We start from the raw sequence: 25,382 nt of genomic DNA on the forward strand, positions 1-25,382 counted from the left end.
TTATTGTGGACATTTCAAATAAATGGAATCATACAATATGTGGTCTATAACGACTGGTTTCTTTCACTTAGCATAATATTTCCAAGGTTCATCCCTGTTGTATCCTGTATCATCACTATTTCATTTCTTTTTTATTGCCAATCAATATTCTATTGGGTAAAAATACCTCATTTTATTTATCTATTCATCACTTGATGGACATTTGGGTTATTTCTACCATTTAGCTGTTTTGAAAAATACTGTGATGAACACTGTATACAGGTTACTATGTGGACCAAGTTTTTATTTCTCCTGGGTATATAACTAGGAATGGAGTTCTTGGGTCATACAGTAATTCTGTTTAACCTTTGAGGAACTGTCAGGCTGTCTTCCAGAGTGGCTGCACCATTTGACATTCACACCAGCGTGTATGAGAATTCCAGGTACTCCATGTTATTCCCCCAACTTGGATCGTTTTTCTGGTTATAGTCCTGGGTGAGAAGTATTATCTCATTGTGGTTATGATTTGCATTTCTCTAATGATGAATGATTTTGAGCATCTTTTCAAGTACTTATTGGCCATTTGTATATCTTTTTTGGATAAATGTCTATTTATACTCTTTACCCAGGATTTTTTTCCCCATGAGTTTTAATATTTTTAAAAAATTGTTATTTTTAATTGTAATAAAATACATGTAACATAAAATTTACCATTTTAATTATATACATTTCAGTGGTACCAAGTATATTCACAGTGTTGTGAAACTATCACCACCATGCAGCTTGACAAGTCTTTCCATCTTGTAAAACTGAAACTCTCTACCCGTTAAACAATAACTCCCTGGGTGAAGGGTACATATAGCTCAGTGGTAGAGTGTGTGCTTAGCATGCGTGAGGTCCTGGTTCAAACCCTAATACCTTCGTATAAATGAATAAATAAACACCTAATCACTTTCCCTTCCCCCCAAAATAAATAATTAAAAAAAATTTAAAAAGTGAAAAACAAACAAACCAGTAACTCCCCATCTGCCCTTCCCTGAGCACTTGGTAACCATCTGTCTATAAATTTGACTATTTTTAGTACATTGTATAAGTGGACTCATACAGTACTTGTCTTTTTGTGCCTAGCTTGTTTCACCTAGCATAATGTCCTTCAGGGTCATCTACATTGTAGCATGTGTCAGAATTTCCATCCCCTATAGCTGATTAATCATCCAGCATCCACGTATATACATGCACCATATTTTGTTTATCCATTCATCTGTAAATAGACAGTGGATTGCATCCAACTTTGGCTAATAATGCTGCTGACATACATATATCTATGTGACAACTTGCTTTCCATTCTTTTGGGTATAAACCCAGAAGTGGGATTGCTGGATCTTATAATTCTATTTTAATTTTTTTAGTAACTACCATATTGTTTTCCACAGTTGCTGTATCATTTCATATTCCTCCATTGAATGGTATTGGCACACTTGTCAAAAATCATTTGACCTTATGTGTGAGGGTTTATTTCAAGGTTCTCTTTTCAGTTCCATGAATCTATATGTCCACCTGTATGCCAGTACCAGACAGTTTTGATTACTGTAGATTTCTAGTAAGTTTTGAAGTGAGGAAGTGTGAGCTTTCTAATTTTTTTCATTTTCAAGATTACTTTGGCTAGTCTAGGTACCTTGAATTTCTATATGAATTTTAGAATCATTTTAATTTCTGCAAATGAGATAGCTGGGATTTTGGTAGGGATTGCATTTAATATGGAGATGAATTTGGGGGAGAACTAGCACCTTAACAATGTTTTCTTCCAATCCATGAGTATGAAGTCTTTTTGATTTTTTTCAACAATGTTTTCTAGTTTTCAGAGTGTCAGATTTGCATTTTTGTTCAATTTATACCTAAAAATTTAATTTTTGATTCTATTGCCAATGAAATTTTTTCTTTTCATTTTAAACCACTTTATTAAGGTATGATCGACATGTAGAATCTGCACATATTTAATGTATACAACTGGATGAGTGAGGATAAGTATATACTCATGAAACTATCACTGTCATTAAGGCCATAAATATATTCATCAACTCGCAGTTTCCTCCCACCCCTATTATTACTACTATTATTTCCTTGCTTTCATTCCTGATTTTAGTAATTTGAGTAATTTTTCCCTTAGTCAAGCTCAAGGTTTGTCAACTTTATTGATTTTTCTAAGTTGAAAGTTTAGGTACGTTGTGTATATTCTTCTTCTATTCTCTCATTAAATTCTGCTGTAATTTTTATTTCCTCCATTCTGTCTGCTTTGGCTTTAGTTTGCTCCTCTTTCCCCAGTATCTTATAGATGGAAGGTTAGGATATTAATTTCAGATATTCCTTTTTTCCTAATGTAGTTGTTTGCAGGTAGAAATTTCCCTCTACCAGTTGCTTTAGTTCCATCTCATAAGTTTTGTTTTATTTTTTATTTCCATTCACCTCAAATAACTTTTCTAATTTCCCTTGTGGTTTCTTCTTTGAACCAGTCATTATATGGGAGTGTGTTGTTTAATTTCCACATAATTGTCAAACTTCCAAATTTGTTATTCCTTCTTAATTTCACTTCACTGTGGTCAGTCAGAGAGCATACTTTGTATGCTTTCAACAATCCTAAATCCACTAGGGCTTGCTTTGGGGCCTTGCATCTGATCTGTCCTGCAGAATGTTCTATGCATACCTGGAAAGAATGTTGAGATTCTGCTGTTGTTGAAAGTGTCCTATAGATAGGTGTCCACCACTCCTTGCTGGCTTACACTGTTGTTGAAATGTATTTCTTTGTTAATCTTCTGCCTCATTGTTCTATCCATTATTGAAAGCAGAGTATTGAATTCTCTATTATGGTTTAATAACCTTTTTCTCCCTTCAAGTCTGTTTTGCTTCATGCATTTTGGGAACATGTTGTAGGTACATCCATGTTAATAATTATATTTCTGACAATTGTACTGACATTTTATCATTATACAATCTTTTCCTCTAGTCCAATTTTTGTAATAGTCTATTTTGTCTGATAGTAGTATAGCCACTCCAGCTTTCTCATGGTTGCTATTTATGTATATCTTTTTCCATCCTTTTACTTTCAACCTATTTGCATATTTGAATTGAAAGTGTCTCTTGTAGGCAACATATAGTTGGCTCTTGTTTTCTTATCTGTTCTTGCCTTTTGATTGGATCATTGAATCCAGTCACACTTAATGTAATTATCGCTATAGTTGAATTACACCTGATAGCCTTATTTATTTCTGCCATTAAACCTGGTTTCCTCCATCATGTCTTTTATTGCTTTTAAAAATTGCTTTATACTTTATTGGTTTGCTTCTTCTTTCTGCTCCTTTTCTTTTTGTATTGCACAAATATTTCCTAGTGTAACATTTCAATTCCCTTAACCAATTTTGTTTTTTGTTATCTATTTTGAAGTTATTTCTTTAGTGGCTTCACAAGGGCTTTTCATAGACACCTTATCAGAATATACAACAGATTTATACTAACTCAATTTCAATGACATAAAAATGTTTCTCCTATATAGCTCTAGTCCCTCTTTTTTTGTACTGTTATACATGTTATAAATGCAACTGTTTTTATAGTTATTATTTTATACAACTTAGTCTAAGAAGTAGAAAAAAGCAAATATATAGTTTGTTATATTTTCATATTTACCATTTCTTGTTTCTATTTGTTTTTATGATTTCAAGTTACTGTCCTGTTATTTCCTTGTTTAAAAACAGCATTGCTTCCACTCTCCTTTATGCTGATGTTGAGAAATGTTATTGTTATGTTTAATTCCCAATAATACAATTATATACACATTATTTTATATATTTCCTTTTGTAATCAGTTAAGGGATGAAAGGAAAATACACCTTTATATTCCTTTTGTATAATTACTTTTACCAGTTTTCTTTTTTTAATGTGTATTCTAATTACTCTCTAGGCTCACTTTCTGAAAGGATCTGAAGCCTTAAGAATTTCCTTCAGCGTTTGTTGTTAAGGTGGACTTGGTAGCAACACATTTTCTCAGATGTTATCTGGTAATGACTATTTTTGGCTTCATGTTTGACAGATAGTTTTGCTCAATGTAAGATTCTTGACTGATTTTTTTTTTTTTGAGCACTTTGAATGTAAATCCACTGCTTCTAATCTCCTTTATTTTGCACTTATTTTGAAGGCTAATTTTGTTGGATGTAGAACTCTTGACATACAGTTCCTTTTCTTCCTGTGCCTCAAATATGCCCTTCAGTGCCTCCTGGCCTTCATTGCTTCTGATGAAAAGTCAACTGTTAACTATATTGTTCCTTTATATGAGATAAACCATATTTTCTTGCTGCTTTCAAGAGTTTCCCAACAGTTTGACTATACAGTGTCTAGGTGTGGGTTCCTTTGTGTTTTTCCTGGGTTTTACTGAAGGTCTTGAATCTGTAGGTTAATCTTTTTTGGTGGATTCAGGAAGTCTTCAGCTATTATTTTCCCCAGTGTTTCTCATGTCCTCCCCTCCCCCACATGCCCCCACTACGTACGCTGAAATGCATGATGTCCCACAGATTTCAGTACAAATCTTGTCTATAAGGAAACGGGTCCTCTCTTTACATTTTTTTCTGCTTCCATTTAATTTTTAAAACTTAGTTCACTAGCTATTAGTTAAAAATGTAGTATTATATTCTCTTTCTTTTAGAAATAGTGGAGAATAGTATTTAGACCTTTGTTCTGCATACACAGAACATAAGAGGTGACAAAAGTGAAACTAATAAATGAATTGATATGAAATGAAACTGTTTCCAGTTGCAAAATAATAATTCTCTTCATACAGTGATTAAAAAGGAAAATGACAGAATGAGGGTGGAACAGCAGTGTTCCTCTTGAACAGACAATGTTTATAAAACCTTAAATGTATTCTTTAATGAAAGAGTCAGATGCATTATTTAAAAAGGGGTCATTTTGAGTGATGTGGAGATGCATACATATGCGTTCGTAAAAACACCACATCTTACACAGATTTAAAATATTTTTTGGCTACACTTATGAGCACTTTAAAAGAATGGAGCTAAATCAACTAAAGGACAAGCAATAAATATAATCAGTTCATCAACACAGTAAAGTAACAACAATATTAAGATACTTCCCCTCATATAGTCAAAATACTAATCTTAATTTTCACTTACATATTAGTAGGCAAATGTGTAATTACCAAACAATGTATAGCACAGAAACAAGAAAAAGTGTTTTAAGTCTAGTTATTTTGATAGGTTTTTCTAATACACATAATTATCAACAATTTATTATAAAAAGACCCTACATATACAATTAATAAATACTTGATCAAAAGTCTTTTAAAATATAATCAAAATGAAATGTGTAGAAAGAGACATTTCAAAGTCATAGCAGTTACTACTGTTACAATATTTAATCATTTTTACAATAGGTCTGCTGGTCCATTTCAATTAAATTTGTTCTCAGAACCATCACATTTCTTGCTGAATTTGATTTAGAGCAAAAGCAAGTTGCTTAATTTTTTCTTCCATTGCTTTTTTGTTCTTGCATGTTTCTTGCAGAAGTTCACGCATTTCTTCTTCAACCCGATGAACCTAAATCAACATATACATTTTACAACATTTAGATTTCTTTACGAAAATATATTATAGAAATGCATTTGTGAAAGAAAAAAGCAAAAAATTTATTCTTATACATTTTGTAATTTGTGATGCTCATTTAAAGCAATGAGGTTAGTAAAATGTTAACTTGTTCAAATGCTAATAGGGAAAATAATGTTTATACTGTAAACAAAGTACCTGCATATATGTTGTCTGTTTCTCACAGGGTCTCGTGATAAACACATGGTAATATATTTTAACTCTATTTTATAGCCTAGAAAATTTGTTCAGCGTTGTGCAGCTTCTCGGTAGCACACTTGGATGAAAGCCAGTCTTCTGATCAAATCTTTTCACTGTCCTATCTGCTTATGAATGTTGAATCAAGAATTTAACTTAAACACCAGTTCTTTGCAAACTTTCAAAACTGAAATAACCTCCCTTCCCAAAGAAACTCGAATTTAGCTCCCATTGCATTTGTAAAACTGCTGCTTGGTGGTTATAAATGACCACCTTTTTGAGACATCACTTTATGATTTACTGTTAACCTACATTCTCTTAGGATTCTCTGTATTTGATACTATTAATTTCTGCTTGAAACTCTCTCTCCCACGATACTACATGGCAGTACTGCCAGCATGACCGTCCCTTTGTGTTTACTTCTCTCTTCTTTATCTCTAACACAGTTTTCCTTTTTTTTTCCCTTAGAAACTAACAGTTCTGCTAATTTAAATGATCACGTGTGTGATGCCTTACAAGCTTTTTCATGATTATCAAAGCTTTGGTGCCATTTCTGTCACAGACACATCCCTTTGATATTTCACTGTACTGGCACGATGTCCAAAAATCATACACAGTATTTTCCTTTCAGCTAAAGGCCTAATGTTATACTTTATTTAGTAATACCTAACGTACTCTTGTTAAACATGCAGTAGATTTTATTTTATTTATTTTATTTTTTATTTTAGTAGATTTTAAATAAAACATCTGAAACATCTGTCGACTTGAAATGAAATAAAGAACTAATTTTGAACAAGTTATACTTCCTTATTCATTGTGATTATTTCCAAAGACCTCATTCCCTTCCTGGTCACACGGACTCCTGACAGAAATGCCACTTAATCACACGACCTTGAAGTGTTACTTTCCTTTTCCGCTGCTGAACTCTTTTCTTCTCCAACTGGAAGTCGCTGATTTCTGACTCTCCAGTATTAAAGATACCTGTTTCTTATTACCACTTCAAAATCAGGGAAAAATGGAAATTCATAACTGTCGCCTCTGTGTCCTCACCTAGTGGATCTCAACAGAGGGGTCACATCGGAGTCACCTGCTGAGGTTTAAAAATACCTGGGTCTTATCCCAGACTAAGTGAACAGAAGTCTGAGGGGGAAATTCATGCCTGTGTATTATTAAAAAGCTCCACAGGTAATTCTGATGCTTGCCTCTGATTTGGTATCACCCTAAACCCATTCCTTTGTCAAAATGGTACTAAAATGAAAAATACTTGATAGGTTTGAACCCTAGTAATAATAAAACATACCTTTAGAGCTTGTGCAAGATGGTGATGGACTGTATTTAATAAATTCACTTTCTCATCCTGCCTATGTGTAGCTAAAGGGGCTTCCAGCTGAAACGGATTAGGGATACAGCAATCGTGATCCAGATTCACGGAGCAGGTACACGTCAGGATCAAACTTACAATCTTGGTCCATTACAATTATATTCTACAAGTAATCTAAATATTACCAACATTTTGGCCCGGCTTCATGACTGTATTGGTAATATTCTTCATATCTATCTGGTCATTAAATCATGCTGCCTTTTCTCTTTTTAACTGTCAAAGATCCAACTTACTTAGCTATAACAATTTAATACAGATTATCAAAGTGAATTTTACCTACAGTACCTTTGAATTTGCAGAATCAATACATTTCTGCTTTTCACTTGCCAGCTGTATGATTTCAGCTTGATGGGCTTCAACAATTGCATCGACTTGTTTTTTAAAGACATGATCCATATTGTGAAGCTTTTCCACCGCATCCCTTAAAAACAAAGCAAAGCCCAAATATCTATCTGTGTGTGTAAAAGTTAGAATGTTTTGTCCTCCTCGATGGCAGATCTTACATTTGTAGTTTAACGGGAGCATAACTCCATGAAATAGCAAAGGGGCATCTTGGGTAACTAAAGATACAAGCCGTTCATCATCCAACAGAATCTGTCAGTAACAGAATAGAACAGGGTAACATCAATGGAAGTTTGTTACACTTTTAGCCTCTGAAGGTCGGAGCGCATGGTTCTCGTTTATTTTGAGTCTAAGGATGTGGCTTATAAACAAGCACCTTCACAGCTGCTACCATCAACCTTTTTTCCCCACATATTAACAGTGTGATAATTTGGTAAGGTTGTAGGTTTCAAGTTTATAAACATGTATGTCTGACTTCCATATGTTAATGCTTAACAGATAAAACCCTATGTTAATAAACAAATTATAAACAGTATTCACAAAATTTTTGTGCTAAAAGTTGCTCAGAGGCAAAATACCCATTCCTTTATATTAAATATGAATAATTTTATTAAAAATATTAAATCCATAATGAACAAATTCCCTGGTTTTGGCACAGCCCATTGCAACAGTGGACTGAATATCAGGACCATGAATCAAAAGCCCATCTTTTATTCCCAGTTGCAACACTTGGTGGCCACGTGACTCCTGTGATAAATGTCTGTTTGCCCTAAAACAGGATAATCCTGCCTGTTTGGCCAACCCGCAGAATTATTGCTGGGTTCAAAATAAGATGTAAGAAAAAAGTCAATTTATACTTTGTAAAAAGCTATGCAAATAAAATGTTTTTATGAATAATAATTTACCTATTTTATTAATATTTCATTAAATTAAAAATCATATATACCAATCTTAGTCACAGAGGCTTTAATGTATAAAATCAGGCCTCTTACTGTTTTGCTATTAATGGCATGATAAATGATGCAATGCATAAGATTCTAGAATTGTTAGGCTTTATGATTGTTACTAACTTTAGGAGTTGCTAATTTTGTGAAATGACTGTGTCTTTAGGGTCTAAAGGACTCCAAATTGCACAGCTGTGACCAGCTGGAGAGAAGACTGCAATGAGTTCCAAGCCAAGGTCCCTATACGAGTGCCTGGCTGAAAAAGAAAAGTGGAACCGGGTCCATTAGCAAAGAAGTGACTGTGTTAGCAATCAAACCTTTCTGGAAAGTGTAGTAATTGTTTTGCATTTACTCTGAGTTACAACATAAAAAGTCAAATTTCCAGGTTCTATTAGATTTAATGTATTGGGAATCTACATGAGATTTCTGGGCAATCTACATGCCACCTTACCTATGCCATTTTGTATAGATGAGAGCTGGTCATTAAACCATGGCAGTGGTTTTTGGTTTTGCCTATTTCTCAAGGCAGTCAACGCTGTAAATTATTTTAACAAGTCTAATCATATAGCTCACCAGGTAAAACCCTCATTTCCTCTGGAGTATTTTATACAGTCCACACAACAATGGCACCCAATTACACATTTCCTTTCCCTTCTTTAAAATCAGCTCTCATCTCAGCTTGTGCAGGCTCACAGCTCCCTCCTAAATCTGCTGTAGTGTCCTCCGGAGCTCACTGCCCTGGTAGTCCGGTGACTTCCCCTCCTCCAAACTCCACATGCAACAGCCAAAAATATCACTAGCTGCTTTCACTCAAATAGAGTTTGAAAATAATCACAGTAATAAAAACAAAATATTCATAGAGTAATGACTATGTGTCAGGCACTGCTTACATACTAAAGAACTCATACACACCATATATATATACATCAGTACACAACTACACAAAGTTTAAACCTCACATCAAATATTAAAGTGGGAACTATCTTTATTTTATGGATGGAATGGAAATAAAGTACACGGCAAATAACTAAACTCAGAATGTTTTTACCCACCCCTCTCTCTCTCTGCATCTCACCCGTCTCAGTTCAGGCTTCTGTGTGCCGATACCCCCACACACTTTAGGACTTAACGCTTACTTTTGCAGTTCAATACTTTTGTCTCTTTCTGCTTTCAGTTTCCTTTCTTGGTTTTCAAAATTTTCTTTGGCTTCTTTTACTTGCATTTCGAGATGACAGAGAAGTTCTCCTTTATCGTGCCACTTCTGATTAAGTGTACTAATATGAGAATAATTAAACAATTAAAATTGGTTATATGAGATTATTAAGCCACATTTTATTTCTCAGCAGGGAATACTGGATAATACCTGTAAGCTTTCCTAATTTCTTCAAGCTCTAATTCCTTTACTTTCAACTGCTGTTTTAGTTTTTCTTTTCTTTCATTGTGTCTTTCTAGTTTCTCAATTATATCATCTAGTTGTGAAGATTTTTCATCAAGTTGTTCTTGAGTACATTTTTGTATTTCAGTGATCTTTTCTTGCAATATTTTGATTTCTTCTTCTCTTTCCTGTAAACACTTCAAGAAAAAAAAAATCAGTATTTATTAATCCTGAATGTCTCATTTCCTAATTCAGTATGGTTTAAAATTATTAGAAAAACTACAGATTAAAAAATGAATTGAATACTCAATGAATATTTTGGAAAAGATTTACAGAAAATTTAAAAAATCACAATCAATAAAGAATAGCACTACTACTTTGTTTTAATTGCAATTAAGAAAGATGAACTATTTACACTTTTTATTTCATTAAGTTAGTAATTATCACACAGAGGGTGTACAAGGGATGGAAAAGAAAGCAGAACAATGGAAATTTCAATGAGCATAAATTTGCATTTGAAAAGAGCTATTTTCAAGACAGTACTAACAGGAAAACTCTAGGTGGCCGACAGCAATACAGAAAAGGCGGATGCTCACTGTGTATGTACGACCAAATTAGACTGCGATGTCTGCTGTGCTAAACAGAAGTGTTTCCTGCATTAGGATGAGCAAATACTTTAAAAAAAAGTATGACTTCATGACTATTAAAACGTCACATAAAAACAGGCTCTACATCCCCTAAAATTTCCTTTTAGTATCTTCTGTATTGTGAGTCACACTTCATCCTCTATTTGCAAACTGCAAATCAGGAGATGATGAGGAAGATCAAAACTACCTCAGGCACTGTTAAATGTTGGCCGGTATCAGGCCTCATATGAAGCACTGATTCCAATGAACGTTCGCTTGCTCGAAGGGGGCGCGCCTGGACGCTGGAACAGCCCTGCTGGAACACCAACCGCTGACCTCAGTCTCCGCCCATGAGAAAGGATGAAAGTGGCAGTTCCTGTTTTTGCCCTGTGTTCTCTGCCCCACTTTGCCTTTTTTCCCCTTTTGTTAAACAACAGATGGAGGCAAATACATACTGAGCAAGGCTAATTTAGGTGTGGATTCGTATGTATTTAAAAAAGTGTGGTTCAATTCCTCAGTGTGTTAATATCTAAAAATTCTAAGCAAAGGTAACAGGCAGTCTTCTAGTCTGACCAACTTTTTGCATAAAAGGCATGAATGGTTTATTTTCTTCCTACATCTCTCCTACTTAAGAGCTTAAATACTCTAAAGTACTTAAGGGTGGGCAGTCTTGACACATACCAGGAATTCACAAAAGCTATAGAAGATTCTTATGAAATAACCCTCTTAATAAAAAGTAACACTGCAGCATCAGAGTTTTGTGCAAGTACCAAAAAATACATGAGAGGAAACAGAATCTCAAAAAATTTGTTTCTGATTTCCAGTCAGAAGCTAACTGTACAGGATATACTTAATTGAAAAAGATCGAACTTTAAATTTTGCAGATTACATCATTATCCCTTTAAGTTATAAGGTATGATGAATTTACTGGTAGAAGAAATTATGCCTAGCTATCTCTACGTTCTGTGATTCGCTGGAACGCACCATTAGCGCTCCTATCTTTGAGGCTGATACAATGTTCTTTAAAGGAAATGCACTAAATTGTGAAAAGAAAACTGATGAGTTGAAAATCTGAAAACTTCTTTTTAACCAAATATCTAATCTAATCTGTTTCTTGTCTCTATTATGACATTCATTACTAGTCGTTTCCTTCCAAAAGCGCTGCTGAGACTGTTAAGAAGGCAGTAGTCCTACTGTGGGAGTAGTTACGTCAGACACAAGTATTACACCAAAGCACAGATTTTTAAAACAATAAGAAAAGGCTTACTGCTAAAAAATTTCAATAATTTTCAATGTAGCTTGGTATGTATGAGATATATTTGAAATTTTGGCTATCATGAAACCAAAATTTCGGTTGCATAAATACCAATATAATTGTGTAGGGTAACATAGTTCATGCATTCATAGCCTAAAATCTAGCTATGAACATAGCAACGTGGTAATAAATATGTTTCTTTGTTTTCTGTACTCGATGAAGTTAAGTTCTCAAGGAGTTTCTTAAAAATGACTAAGGGAAAAACAATCAAATCACAGGAAGTTATGAACTCTCTAAAGAGTGAGTTCCTAACTTTATGGGGGATAATCCCATTTAGCAGTTCCTTAAAAACCCTTTTCTCAGTTATTCTTACACCGTAGAGATAAATCTCTAAAAATTTTTTTTAAAGTTCAAATTTGATTCACTGTTCAAGCTGACTTTCTGGAAATTTTCATATAAAATACTTTGAAACAAATGATCCTATTAGAATTCTCCCTTAAGATATGCCATACTGAAGAGGGTAGAACGGTTTCCCATGGGAACAAGCATGAATCTTTTACACTCTATTCATACACTTTAAAGTACAGGATGGCAAGTTCTGTCATAATTTCAAGAAGTGATTTACCAATACTGGAAGATACTAAACAATGCAAAGTTTAAATAAAATGTTAATTTTCTTGTGATTCCTAACTCTTTGTGGACACTATTTCTAATTATTTCAAAGGGCCATAATAACGTTGTCCATACAATTTGGAGGTAAAAGTAATTTCAAGTTAATTAATAAATGTCATATATCATTTTTAAAAGCATAGAAGCAAACATTATAAAAGAAACACATGATAATCTATCTTCAATTTCACACAGTTGGGATTCATTGAGACAAATATTAGATACTTTGATCTACAGGTTTTCAAACCTGCCATACGATCTTTTCCTAAAATAAAATGTCAAACTTACTTCTTTCAATTTCCCAATGGTTTCAGTTTGGTCGTCTATGATTTTGCACTTAATTTTTAATGCATCGTTATCACGTTCACCTGCTTTTCGCAGAGATTCATTCTCTCTACATAAACTTTCAATCTGAGCCTCCAGTTTTCCATGGTGTTGTGCTAGAGAAGATCCTAAGAAACAAACATAGTCAGTAACAAACTTAAAAAGACCTTGGAGGGTTTCTATTTCATGAACATCTAATTGTACCATGTATCATACAGTAAAAACGGAATAAAGAACCAAATGTATAATAGCACAACATGAAGAGGAAAGGGGGTGATAACAAAAAAGGCCTTTTAAACAGCTGTGGCTATTTGAGAACCTAAAACTACAACATGAACAAGTAACTCAGACACAGATCATTTAATGGGTCATGTTATGCCATCCAAACAAACAAAATCATACTAAACATTCCTACGTGGAACAGACAAATGCGCAATGTTCCATTTAGGTCAACATCCAGTTATTCAGAAATGGTAAAGTCTCTATGATAGGCCTTAGAATGGTGTACGTCTCTTGCTTTGTGGTGACTGGAAAGGGAATGAGACTGAGGGTAAGCTGACCTAAACCTGACGTGGTTTCCATTCATACACTATTTCACATTTCTCCATGCAAGACAGGATAAATGTTACCAACATTTTTAGGAAAAAAAAAATGAAATCTGCATACTGTACAAATAATTTAAAATCACTAGATAAGAAAGAATTACTTTCAAAGACTTCTTCAGTTGTAGCATTGCAGAGGTACACCTGTTCAGAAAAGTGACCAAATCAAAGAGGGAAGAAAACCCACAAAAGCAAAAAAATCAGCACTATAACTTTCTAACAGGTGTAGTAACTATTTCCCGTTTCCTAAGTGTAATCTCATTCCTGTTTGGCTGGCAAATGACTACTTATTCCTCCACGTGAAGTGCCACCTTCTCTCTTGGTGTGTGCAGGCAGAGTTAAGCCCTTCCTCTCCAATACACAGATTTGTTGGATTAGCAGAATGGGATTTTTTTTCCCTTTGAAAATTTGAGAGTTTTACCCTGTTGTGCCAACTCATGTCCCCACACTTTTCTTTCTGTCCTTAAACCATAGATCAGCGACTCCTTGGCTGCGAGCTCGGCAATAAGCTGCATTTTTTCATGCTTGAGAAGTTCGATTTGAATGCTCTTCTGCTTGTCATCGTCAATCAAAATTTCAAGTGTGTTGATTTGATTCTGTGTGCCCCCGAAAAACATTGGGAAAGAAATCAAATAATTATATTTAAGTGCTTCTTTATTTTATTTTTACATTTTATAATGAGAAAGCATGCTATTTAAGCAAATACAAAGTAAATGTTCCTAAATTTTACATTAGACAATGTTTTAATTATAGGTCATGAAGTAAGTCAAATTTAAAGAGGCTACTGCTTTAAACACACTGAACTTTATTTATTATCTTAAAAGAATAACTACACATGTAATACTCAAAATTTCTTACCAAGTATTTACATCAGCAGTCTAAAGGTCACTTTCAGAAAGTGAGTCCTTTCGGGCAAAATACCACTAACATTTAAAACTGAGACAACAGAAATAAAGTAATTTAACAATGATTATAGTTAGGTATATGTAAATACAACCCCACCATAAAACAAATATATATCAACAATTTATGTGGTATTTCCCAAACTTCAACCATCTGTATCACTATAAAACTGGTACCTATTTACTTAGCATGCTTCTTAAATTAATTCCCATTTAGCAGTTTACCTGTTTTACTTAAATACTGTTTTAGTGTAAGTAATGCAATCTGTGAAAATCCTAGTTTTATTACTTTTCACAGATGTAAAAACATATAATTAGTATTATCTGAAAGTTCATAATTATGTACTTCCTAGAATCATCACCATATACTTGAGAAACTGATTTAAAAAAAATTTTAAAGGAAATAGAATGTTACAATGTCTTACCTGTAAATTTGTTGCTGTTTCCTGTTTCAATTTGGAAACTTCTGCAAGTTTTGTTTTTTGCTCCTTCACCATACAGGTCAGATCTTTAATTAAAGAGGAAGATTCATTTTCTTTTCGTTGAGCCCAAACAAGAGCATGCTTGCTCTTTGCTAATTCAGTTGCAACATTTTCAAAACCATCTTTAACCTATATTTCAAAATTGCATTATAAATAGCAGTTCTCCAAATATTCAGAAAATATCTGTTTCTGGAAACAGCTTTACTTCTTTCATTTTTAGAATCAGAGTTTTAGCAAAAGGATAAGATTCACACATAACTGGCTTTGCAGACCAGCAAGGCCATGTGTGTTTGTGTTGTAAGTACTCAACCCTGCTGTTGTAACACAAAAGCAGCCACAGATACTAACTATATAAACAAGCGAGCATGGATCTGTTCTAATAAAACTTTATTTACAAAAACAGGAGTGGGCCAAATATAACCCAGAGATGTTAGCTTGCCAATCTGTGCTCTATGATAATAGGAGAGAATTCAGGTCTCCTAATTCCTATTCGAGTGCTCTTTTTCCTTGACCATTTACAATCTCACTTAGCTTTGGCAACAGCACTGATGATTAGCTATTATTTACGGGAAGAAATAAGGCTCTAAGATTTTAAATAATTTGCTAAGATCATATGGTTAACATGCAAACAGAGCTAGAATTCTAACATGTAGAGTCCTCTTATCACACCATATCTTGCTGATTCTGTTTTCAATAAAAAGCTAGATGCCAATTCTTACATCTTTAAATCTTCTGGCTTCTACAGTTAAAGCAATACGGAATTCATTTTCTAAATCCAGATACTGTTGGTTTAATGCATCAATTTTGTTTTGGTATTCTTGTATAACTTGCTCATGCTTTCTCTCTTCTTTAGCAATTTCTTTGGCTAAGGCTTCCTGGAATTCCGCTTCAGTGAAAAACTCCCTTGTTTCAAGGTCTTTCCTGGAATGAAAAACAGAAAAAAATCATAGGATGCTGTTAACCTGGAAAGGAAAACTTTAAAGGTCTTTAAATAGTTATTAAATATTTTATATTCCCTATTGTAAAAGATCAGTTTCTCACTTTCAAACATGGAAAATTAGGGATAGGATGGTAGTTACAGAAAAAATATGAGTGTTATTTGATTATGTATTCAGTGGTGACGGGGATAAAGGAGTATGCCAAATCTTAACTTCATTGAGATAGTTTAGAATCATTCTATGGCTTCTAAAATTCTTCAGGTACATTCGTAGAAGTCAGGTTCTGCCTCACGCATCTTCCACTTTGGTTGAGTCTTTGACGTACAATCAATACAGTCTGACTGGTACTGGTGGTTGATTAACTGAAAACATCAATTATGGTAGGAAACTGTTCACCAATCTTTTGACACAGGGCCAGTTTTTTATTTAAATGTGAGTTCATGCTTTAGAGTTCTGCACTCTTTTTTCTTGAATAAATCAAACCCATAATACAAAACCCATTATTTCTGAAATCAGTTTTGGTTTCTTTAAACTCGAATAAGTTAAAAGATAAAAAGGAAACTAAGTGTCAATTTTTATATTTTTGTGATTATTCCCCCCCAATCTTTTACAATTGTCCTGCCCACACATATGACGACAAACGATTTCCCTCAGAGCATCAAAATTTAATTTATATGTTAAAATTTAATTTATGTAAGGACAAAAACAAAACAGGTCTGAGAACAAACACAATTAACCCACGGCAATCATACAATTCAACTGGTAGGGTAGTTAGCAGATAACTAGCTGAAAGTGTTCAGGCTACTGTGGACTCTAAAAAGTAGGCTTTGGCAAGCCACAGCCCTTGGACCAAATCTGGCCTGCTGCCCTTCTTCTGGGGAGATAAACTTTTATTGGAATACAGCCACACCCATTAATTATGTTCTGTCTGTGGCTACTTCTGTGCTATAAAGGCATGACCTGCAAAGCCTGAAATAATTTCCATCTAGACCTTCACAGAAAAAGTTGGTTGAACCCTGCTTCAAAGGAATAAAGAATACTGATAATTTAACAAGCAGTTTCTTGGAAGTCAATCAAAGCAGTCTTCTCTTTACTGCATGATTGACTTTTGGTTGGGCTTAGAGAAATGCAAACTAAGCTTCATGGTTACAAGCCCACACCCCAACCTCAATAGTCACTGATTTGTTTTTAAGCTACTAGTTCTTACTGCCAGCCTGATTCTGATGCCTACATAAACACGTCATTTTCCATGAGCTAATTCTGTCGGACTCCACCACTGCTCAGTCGCTGGCTAGGACTAGCGGCGGTGGGAGGAGAACCGAGTAACTTTTCCTAGTTGTAAATGTCCGAATCTTCCTGATATTTCATTTACCTGTGTTCTTGTTCTTTCAGTGCGAGAAGTTCATGAAGTTGTTGGACCTGTTCCTTTTCTTGATGAAGAGAAGTTCTAAGTAAGTTTATTTCTCTATCAGCAGCTGCAGCTTTGAGTTCCACCTCTTGGATAAGTCGCATCTGAATAAAATACACACAATTACAGTATTTAGATAATAATCCCCTCTGTTTCTACTTTAAGGTCAGTTCCTCAAAGAAAAAGTGCTCTCTAAGTAACAAGACCTAGTGACTAAATTGATTCTCAAAATTTATTCAATTAATAATGCTATGGCCACATAAAGCGTAATCTTGGAAGCAGCAAACACATTCGCATTAACAACTGCTCATTTGCACTACAGATCTTAATGAAAATTTCCCTTCAGAAAGCATGAGAATGAAGGCCTTCAAGCACCCTGAAGAGACTTTTAAAATCTGGCTCTTGCAAGACACAAGCCTAACAACCTGCAAATATTTCCACCAACCCTTTTTGTAATTGCTTTGTGAATGCTGGTACCCTTAATTCAAGAAATGATGGCCACAGGTTAAATTATTGGTACATTTAAATTAGTTTTTGCATATAGCCTCACACCTTTTACGTTCACTACGTAATGACATAATTTGCTTCAGGACAGAAGCTATGAGTGTGTTAATTCCAGGGACTGAAGAGACTAAACTACAGAAGTACCTGTGCTGCTTGATGTTGCCCTTTTTGCTTCTCCATTTTTTCTAAGGCCTTTTCCAGGGTCCTTAAGTGTCTAATGTGATCCTCTTGTTGGTCTCTGGCTTTAATTAATTCAATGGTGAGTTTTTTAATTTCATTTTGAAGTCTGTGAACCATGATTTCAAGTTGTAGTTTGGAATTTCTCTCTTTAAAAATAATTTCCTTTAGCCTAAAGCATAAATCAAATGCGGCTTTAAGGATATGACACATATAAAAGAATAAAAATTGTACTCAAAGGTTACGGTTGAGAGAAAGATTTGAAGTATGTTTCAAATTCTCATTGGATAAAAAATGGCTGAAAGACAGTACACCCTTTCCCCGTCCCTGAAACTAGCATTTTCCCAAGAAGGAAAGCATTTTACATAAATTGGTGAAACTTCATCTTACGTGAACTTTACTATTCAAGAGTGAAACTTTACAAGACACCTTATTTGTTTCAGCATTGTGCTAGGAATGGGCTTAGAAGCAAGAGGAAAAAGATACAGCCTGGCCTTCGAGCGCTCAGTATCTAGCAGAGGGGACACAGATGCATTTACAAAGCTACGGTGAGAGCAGTGGTATCTGAGCAGGTCCCCGAAGTCACCTGTGACTTCCCTGCATCTTCCCGAGACCCTGAGGGCTGTCCCAGCTTTGTACTCCTTACAGCCTTTGATTTTGACTGGAAACTCGTAAGTACTTTAAGTAAAAAGGGAGAACTTATTGACCCACGTAACCGGTTCAGAGCCTGGGATGGCACTATTCTGAGGGAGCACTGAAACCAAGCACACGGACACCATCAGGTCTCTGATTTCCTACAGGCTGGTTCAGTTTTTCCTACTGCAGGCTACTTTCTAACATAAACAGGGCACAGCGGGAAGGCTACAAACACCTCTGGACTCATTCTGACGGCAGTGGGAACTAGACAGAAAAGACTACTTTTCTCTAGCTTAACTTAGAACTGAGCTCCAGGAAAGGCTCTGATTACTCCAATGTGGTTCAAAGGCCCACTCACCACACCAGTTACTGTGGCCATGGGCTAAGGCACGTGGTCGCCCAGCTCGGGTCAGGTGCTCACCTTCCGACCAGTATTACAGGCAGAGAGGCAGTTCATGAAAGAACACAAGTCTAGTGTTTGGAAGGGGTTAGGAATAGCAAAGACACAGCCTCATGAAGGAATTTCTGAGCTAGGCGGCCACTCCAATGTGTATCTACTGCAATTTCCAAACCATAATTGGAAAAAATCCCTGTACATCCATCAACTTCTATACTACAGTCATGTCTCCAATTCTTGTCCTTACCATCTCTCCTCTTGTCTTTGAGTTGTCTCCAAACTGGTCTTCCTTTGTTTACTCTCTCAACTCCAGTTTGGTATGTTATATTAAAGAATATTGGACTTTATTCTGTGGACCATACGGTGGGATGGGGCAGAGAAGCTACAGATCAGTAGAATTAGAGCAATCCTCTAAGCCAAAGATAAGAGCCTAAACTAATGTAGCAGTTTGGGGATATAGAGGAGATAGTTCAACACCTTTTAAGTAGAATAAAGAAGGTTTCAATGCCAACTGGCTGTGGGGTATGAGAAAGAGAAAGAGGATGGAAGCAAAACAATTATTCTGAAATTTCTAGCTTTGGTGGCTGACTGTATGGAAACCATTTATTAGGACAAGGAATACAGAACAGGAGAGCAGGGTAAGTTGACCTGAGGGTGTGCTCATAAGACACTTATGGGCAATTTAGGCAAGAAATTTTTAGTACATAATTAAATAAACAATCTGTGAATCAAGGAGGTCTAGATGACAGATAAAGATTTGGGACCTTATAGGTTAGGTTTTAAGAGTACAGTAGAGAAGATTCACTTTTTGAGATAATATATACTCACAGCATGGTACCCAGATGCCAGACCCTGCATTAAGTACGAGGAACAGAGTCCCTACAAAGTCACGTGATGGAATATGAAGACTGGTGAGGATCTAATCCCAAACACATATACAGATGAAAATAAAATCAGAAAAGATAGAAGCTGAATTTTCAAGAGAACAATGAATACGTTACATGGACAACACGGCACAACAACAGAGACGGGAAGGAAGGATACAGATGAAGCGTGCCCACGGCCTTCCAATTTAAATGGAATCTGGCTAGGAGCCCCCGACACAGCTTCCTCTAATATTCCACTAGATAACACTTACAAAACAGAATACAGCAAAAATTCATATGCATACAACCCTAAAGAAGAGAAAACATAATGCCAAAATCTGGGAGGAATTTCAATAATAAGGCAAGTGGAACTAAATTAAAATAAAAACAGCTCTTAGAACTCTCAGGCTTTGCCCCACACCTTTCTGGATAAAAATCAACCCCCACCTCCACAAAAAAAAAAAGGAAGATACATCCTCTCGCTTCCACTGTCTGTTCATGACTCAGTTACACAACCCCTGTTAGTCTATCATTAAACTATGTTGGCTACCTCTGTACCCACTGCACACAAGAGTGCTGTTTATTGTGAGGTAGTCAGAGGACTGTTAATTGATTCATTCTGTTCCTTTATCTGTGCCCAGCATCTTCTTGTATCAGAGCAACTCGCAAAACAAATAAGGCAAAACATTGATGGGTGGTGGTGGATTGACTAGTAACAAAATAATGCATCATGCCCTGAGTAATTACAGAGTTTTCATAGAACACAAGTTGGGTATTGTAACTTCCCTTATACTCCATAGGTACAGAGAATGAGAGAATCAGACAGTGGGCGTAGAAAGTACCACAAAACTTTGCTAGTGAAATGCCTGAAGAACCGGGACCTGGGCTGGGAGCCCTGTACATCAACTTACTACTTAATGAAGGCTGTGGAAAGGGAATTATCCACTGTATAAGCAGGTAAGAAGCGGAACCAAGAGCAATGCCCCAACCCGATCTGTTGGCAAATACCAAGTCTAGAAACCTAGCACTCATGCAAGGATAAGAAGAGATAAAAATCAAAAGGAGCTCTACAAAAAAATCTTATAACCTTTAGAGGAAAAGCATAACTTCAGATATAATTACCTACAGGAAACAGAAGAAGAATTTTAGAAAACTGGTTGGTACTCTAACCTATTGGAATAAGACATTCCTGTATTAGATAACATGATACAGAAAAAAAAAAAAAAACAGATAAAATGGGAAATGGAATAAGATGGAATAAAAACATTAGAATTAAGACCCTCGGGGTATCTCGTATTGAAGCTCATTGCTGAGAATATGCAACACAGAGACTGAATACAACCCAGAAAGTCTAAAAAAATGTGCCAACCCCTGTCCTTTACAGAAAGTGTGCCAATCCCTGCTCGAGACCCTTGTCATTCTTCACTTGTAACACCTAATATTTAACCTGACCTGACACCTCCCAGTTTGAGGGCTCAAATTAATACCTTGAATTCTTCGTTTATGCAAAAAGCTAATAAATTACTAAATCTTTAAATAAAATTAATTCAGTTCAAACTAAAACCACACGTGTTGTTTTCGATCATTCCACAGCTAGTTTAAACTAAGGTATTTCAGTTCCAAGCTCAGCATTCGTATCTTTGGGCTTACAGACCTTCCCTCTTACCTATCTGTAGTCAGAAGAGCCAGGCTATGAATATCTTTTTTTTCATTTGCATGTTGATGTAGTTCATCAATATAATCCATAAGTTTCTTTTCAGCTTGTTCAGCTTTCCATCTCTTCTCTCTCTCTTGGTCTAGTTGCTCAACAAGTGCCTAAAAGAAAACAATATTGTCATGTGAACTTGGAAAAGTTACCTAACCTCTCATTGCCTCAATTTTCTCATTTATAATGTGGCAATAATAGTATCTAATTCAAAGGGCTGTGGTGAGGTAAACAAATTAATGGAAATAAAGCATACACAGCAGTGCAGAACAGAAGAGTGCCTGGCACATAATAACCACTCAACAAATGCCAGCTGCTGTTATTATTGTCATAATATAATTATTATTGTTTTTTTAAAGTATGAAAGCCTTTATACTTAAAAATAAGGGGAGAAAAACCAATAGCAGAAAAGGCATTAAATATTTTAAACGTAATTATATTACTGGGAGAATAGTACACACTACAAATCAAAAGTATTACCAGTAGCTCACAAGTAAAATAAATGCAAGTTAATTTAAAAAAATCAGTGTACTAAAAATTGTTAACAACATGAGAATGATTAGGGCAAATAACTGAAAAAATTCAAAATTTGTGAATGGCTTTTAATCTAGAACCCGTGGGTCCAAAATTATATTTCAGGAGAGTTCATGAAAACTGTGAAATTACAAACATTTTATGAGTTTCTCTAAGAATTTTCTCTGAGAAGACCCATAGATTTCCACAGATATCTGAAAGAGTCAGAGACTCAAAAGTTAGGACTCACTGCTTTAAGAAGAATTTGAAAATTTAGATCTGTTTTCTCCTCTACAAGCATGTAACAAGCATAAAATTTTACTGGAATCTGAAATAAATATGTGATTTCTATTCCATTATAAATTACAAAAATAGTAACACAAAATCTTGAAATCAAGAAGGGAAAAATAACCTAATCTCATCACTCTCATAAAATTACACAACAGGGTTTCTGTTAATAAAAACATGTATTATTTTTCTGGGACTAACTCTGTATTTGAAACCAACATTATTCACATTCAGTTTTTCTTAATCTCTTAAATCATACCCGGTAAGTGGTATCTTCTGTGCTACCATTGTTTACTTTAATCATTTCAGTCTTCTGCTCTTCTGATTCTTCTAACACATTACTGTTCACTAAAGATGATCTTACATATAATTCTTTAAAGAAAGGTTGTTTCATTTTACGATTACAACTGCAAAGAAAAAGACATAGGAAATAACCCAAAGAAATGTATAATACTTTTGCTATTTTTCACAGCATAGGTAATGCCAGTCTATCACAAAGAAAGAGATCCTTTTATATAAATTTACATGAAACTTCTGACCAAATATGAACTGACAAGGCTGAAAAGTCAAATATTTGAGCTCAGAAAAGTAAAAAAAAAAACCATCATGAGAGAGTTTTAAGGAAGACGCCAGCAGTATTAACTTCTTTCCTGAATTTCTAGAACTAAAAGAAGTACCTTATAAAAGGGCTGTTGTTTTTACTGTGGTGTTTAATGGTTTGAATAGTTTTGGAGTAATACGGGATTTTTGATCTTCGAGGAATTTTTCTACTGCATTCTTTTCTGATTCCATAGTCACTTTCAGAAGTCATATCTGTATCTCTTTTTGGTCGGAGATCTTTCTCAGGAACATTATCTATTAAAGAATTAGAAGTCTAGAAAAAAAAACAACAAAGTTTGCTAAAAGTCTAATTCAGTATAAAAGGACATAATCTAACATTTTCTAAAATGTTACAACTTTTTACAAGATTAAGGATTTATAAACTAAGTATGCTTGGAATTAAAGACAGGGGTTCAGTTTCTGGTCTGGACAAGCTCCTACGAGGTCAACTCTCTCAAGATAATAATTACAAACTAGGGGAAAAATACAAACAAAAAAACAACAAAAACTACGTGTAGGTCCTGGAAAGCGAACAAAAGCAGGCATAGTCTAGAGGGGAGTTGACACTTGGAAAAATGACCAGAATGGGTTATTTCTGCTTTATGGCTTTTAGTCTAAGAACATATCAAAATCAGCACTTTGCAGGGAGTCTTAAAACTCAGGTGGAAAAACCATAGACTTCTGGGTCTGAAGAATCAGAGTTGGAACTGGGCTGGAGTTGACCGCAAGAAGCCCAGTAACATAGAAAAGTGATTAACTGCTGCCTAAGAGATAAATGTATAGTTTAAGTCAAATCAAGTTAAATGCTTGCTACAACAAAAATATTAACACTCTTTGGAGGCCTATACCAATATCCAGAGTCTCCACAAATACTACTCACAATGTCCAGGACAAAATCCAAATTTACTTACCATAGAAGAGCCAGGAAAATATGACCTAGTCTCAACAGAAAGGCAATCAATGGCGACCTTACCTGAGAGGACCCAAATGTTTAAATAAGCAGACAAGAACTTTACAAGAGTGACCACAACTACAACTATGCTCAATGATATAAAGTATATGCTTAACATGAATGAAGAGAAGAAATTTAGCAGAGAGCTGAAAATTATTCTACAAATGGAAATTTTACAACTGAAAGATACATCTGAAATAAAAACTGACTGGTCGCAGTTCTGACTTAACACAGAATGAGGTGACAGAAGAATATGTAAACTCGAAGATAGTTTAGTGGAACTGTTCAATATGAAGAATACAGAGAAAAAAAGTCGATAAAAGGTACAGAGACTCAGGGAACTGTGGGACTACCAAAAGGTCTAAAAGGAATTTGAAAAGAGGAAAGACAGAACGGGACAGAAAAATATTTGAAGCAATGATGTCCAAAATTTCTCAAATTGAGTAAAGACATAAATTTACAGATTTAAAATGTTAGAGAAATCATCCTTAAGCACAATGTAGCCAAACTGCTGAAAACCAAAAGTAAAGTCACATTCTTGAAAGCGGCCAAAGAAAAATGACACATACATACAAGAAACCAAGGATTTAATTAACGCTAACTTTACACTGAAAGCTATGGAGGCCAGGAGAAAGCACTGAAAGAAAAAAAAAAAACGGTCAATCCAGAATTCTATGTCCAGCAAAAATGTCCTTCATTAATCCTTCAAGAAGGCAAAATGAAGAGAATTTGTTGTTTCAGATGTCTACTACAAGATTTGCTAAGGGAAGTTCAAGCTGGATGTCCTGGCTGAAGGAAAATAATACCGTACAGAAACCAGAATCCTCAGGAAGAAACAGAGAATATCATACCTGATTTATACATAGGTAAGTAATAAGTGACTTCTAAATATTTTAAAATCTTAATTTCTTTAAAGCAAAAATTAAAATATTGTCTTATGGAGTTTATAATGCATCCAAATGAACTACACAATGACAACTAAAACAAGACATAATAGACGCAAGAGCTCTACAGTTTAGAAGACACGTAGTAAGTATACTTTGAACAGTCTATTTTATAACAACCACCAAAACCCCAAACCCCAGAAGTATCCAGAAGTATGACCAAGGAGTCAATATATAAATTAAAATTGAATTGTTAAAAAAACAAACAAACTTCAACCAAAGGTAAAAAAAAAAAAAACCAGAAAAAACAAAAAGCACACACATGAAACAAACAATAAAGTGGTATACCTAAATCCAGCTTTATCAATGATTATAGGAAATTTTAATGGACTATGGATTCTTTAAAAGGAGTGATGGCCAGACTGAGTTAAAAAACAAGACCCACCCATATATGACTCACTTTAAATATAAAGATACAGACAAGTTAAAAGCGTTCGCCGCAATGAGCTTCCACTTCACACCCAGCAGGATGGCTATAATCAAAACAACACATAGTAACAAGTTGGTGAGGATGTGGAAAAATGGACTCTCATTCACTACTGGTGGAAATGTGAAATGGCATGGCTGCTTTGGAAACAGTCCAGTTCTTCAGAAAGCTAAACACAGAGTTACCACGTGACCTAGCAACTCCACTACCAGGCATACAGCCAAGGGAAAGGAAAACATATCCACACGAACGCTTATTCATGAATGTTCTCAGAAGCATCATTCATAATAGTCAAAAAGTAGAA

The 25,382-nt window shown here is 35.0% G+C and overlaps 1 protein-coding gene across 2 annotated transcripts in view; it reads right to left on the reverse strand.

The window, feature by feature from the left end:
* Positions 1-4,866: 4,866 nt before the first annotated feature.
* LRRCC1 (leucine rich repeat and coiled-coil centrosomal protein 1) overlaps positions 4,867-25,382 on the reverse strand; it is a 30,018-nt gene continuing 9,502 nt past the window's right edge. For both annotated transcript variants that reach the window (XM_014567030.2, XM_032469893.1), the window contains 13 exons: positions 22,833-23,029; positions 22,415-22,562; positions 21,316-21,464; positions 17,718-17,922; positions 17,034-17,173; positions 15,443-15,644; positions 14,667-14,852; positions 13,761-13,935; positions 12,702-12,865; positions 9,852-10,060; positions 9,625-9,762; positions 7,488-7,623; positions 4,867-5,578 (listed from right to left, as the gene is read on the reverse strand). In XM_014567030.2, the coding sequence (XP_014422516.2) occupies positions 5,456-5,578; positions 7,488-7,623; positions 9,625-9,762; positions 9,852-10,060; positions 12,702-12,865; positions 13,761-13,935; positions 14,667-14,852; positions 15,443-15,644; positions 17,034-17,173; positions 17,718-17,922; positions 21,316-21,464; positions 22,415-22,562; positions 22,833-23,029 (2,172 nt within the window). In that variant the 3' untranslated portion in view covers positions 4,867-5,455. The remainder of the gene's footprint in view (positions 5,579-7,487; positions 7,624-9,624; positions 9,763-9,851; positions 10,061-12,701; positions 12,866-13,760; positions 13,936-14,666; positions 14,853-15,442; positions 15,645-17,033; positions 17,174-17,717; positions 17,923-21,315; positions 21,465-22,414; positions 22,563-22,832; positions 23,030-25,382) is intronic.

This window comes from Camelus ferus, chromosome 29, assembly GCF_009834535.1.
Source record: "Camelus ferus isolate YT-003-E chromosome 29, BCGSAC_Cfer_1.0, whole genome shotgun sequence".
In the NCBI taxonomy this organism is placed as follows: Eukaryota; Metazoa; Chordata; class Mammalia; order Artiodactyla; family Camelidae; genus Camelus; species Camelus ferus.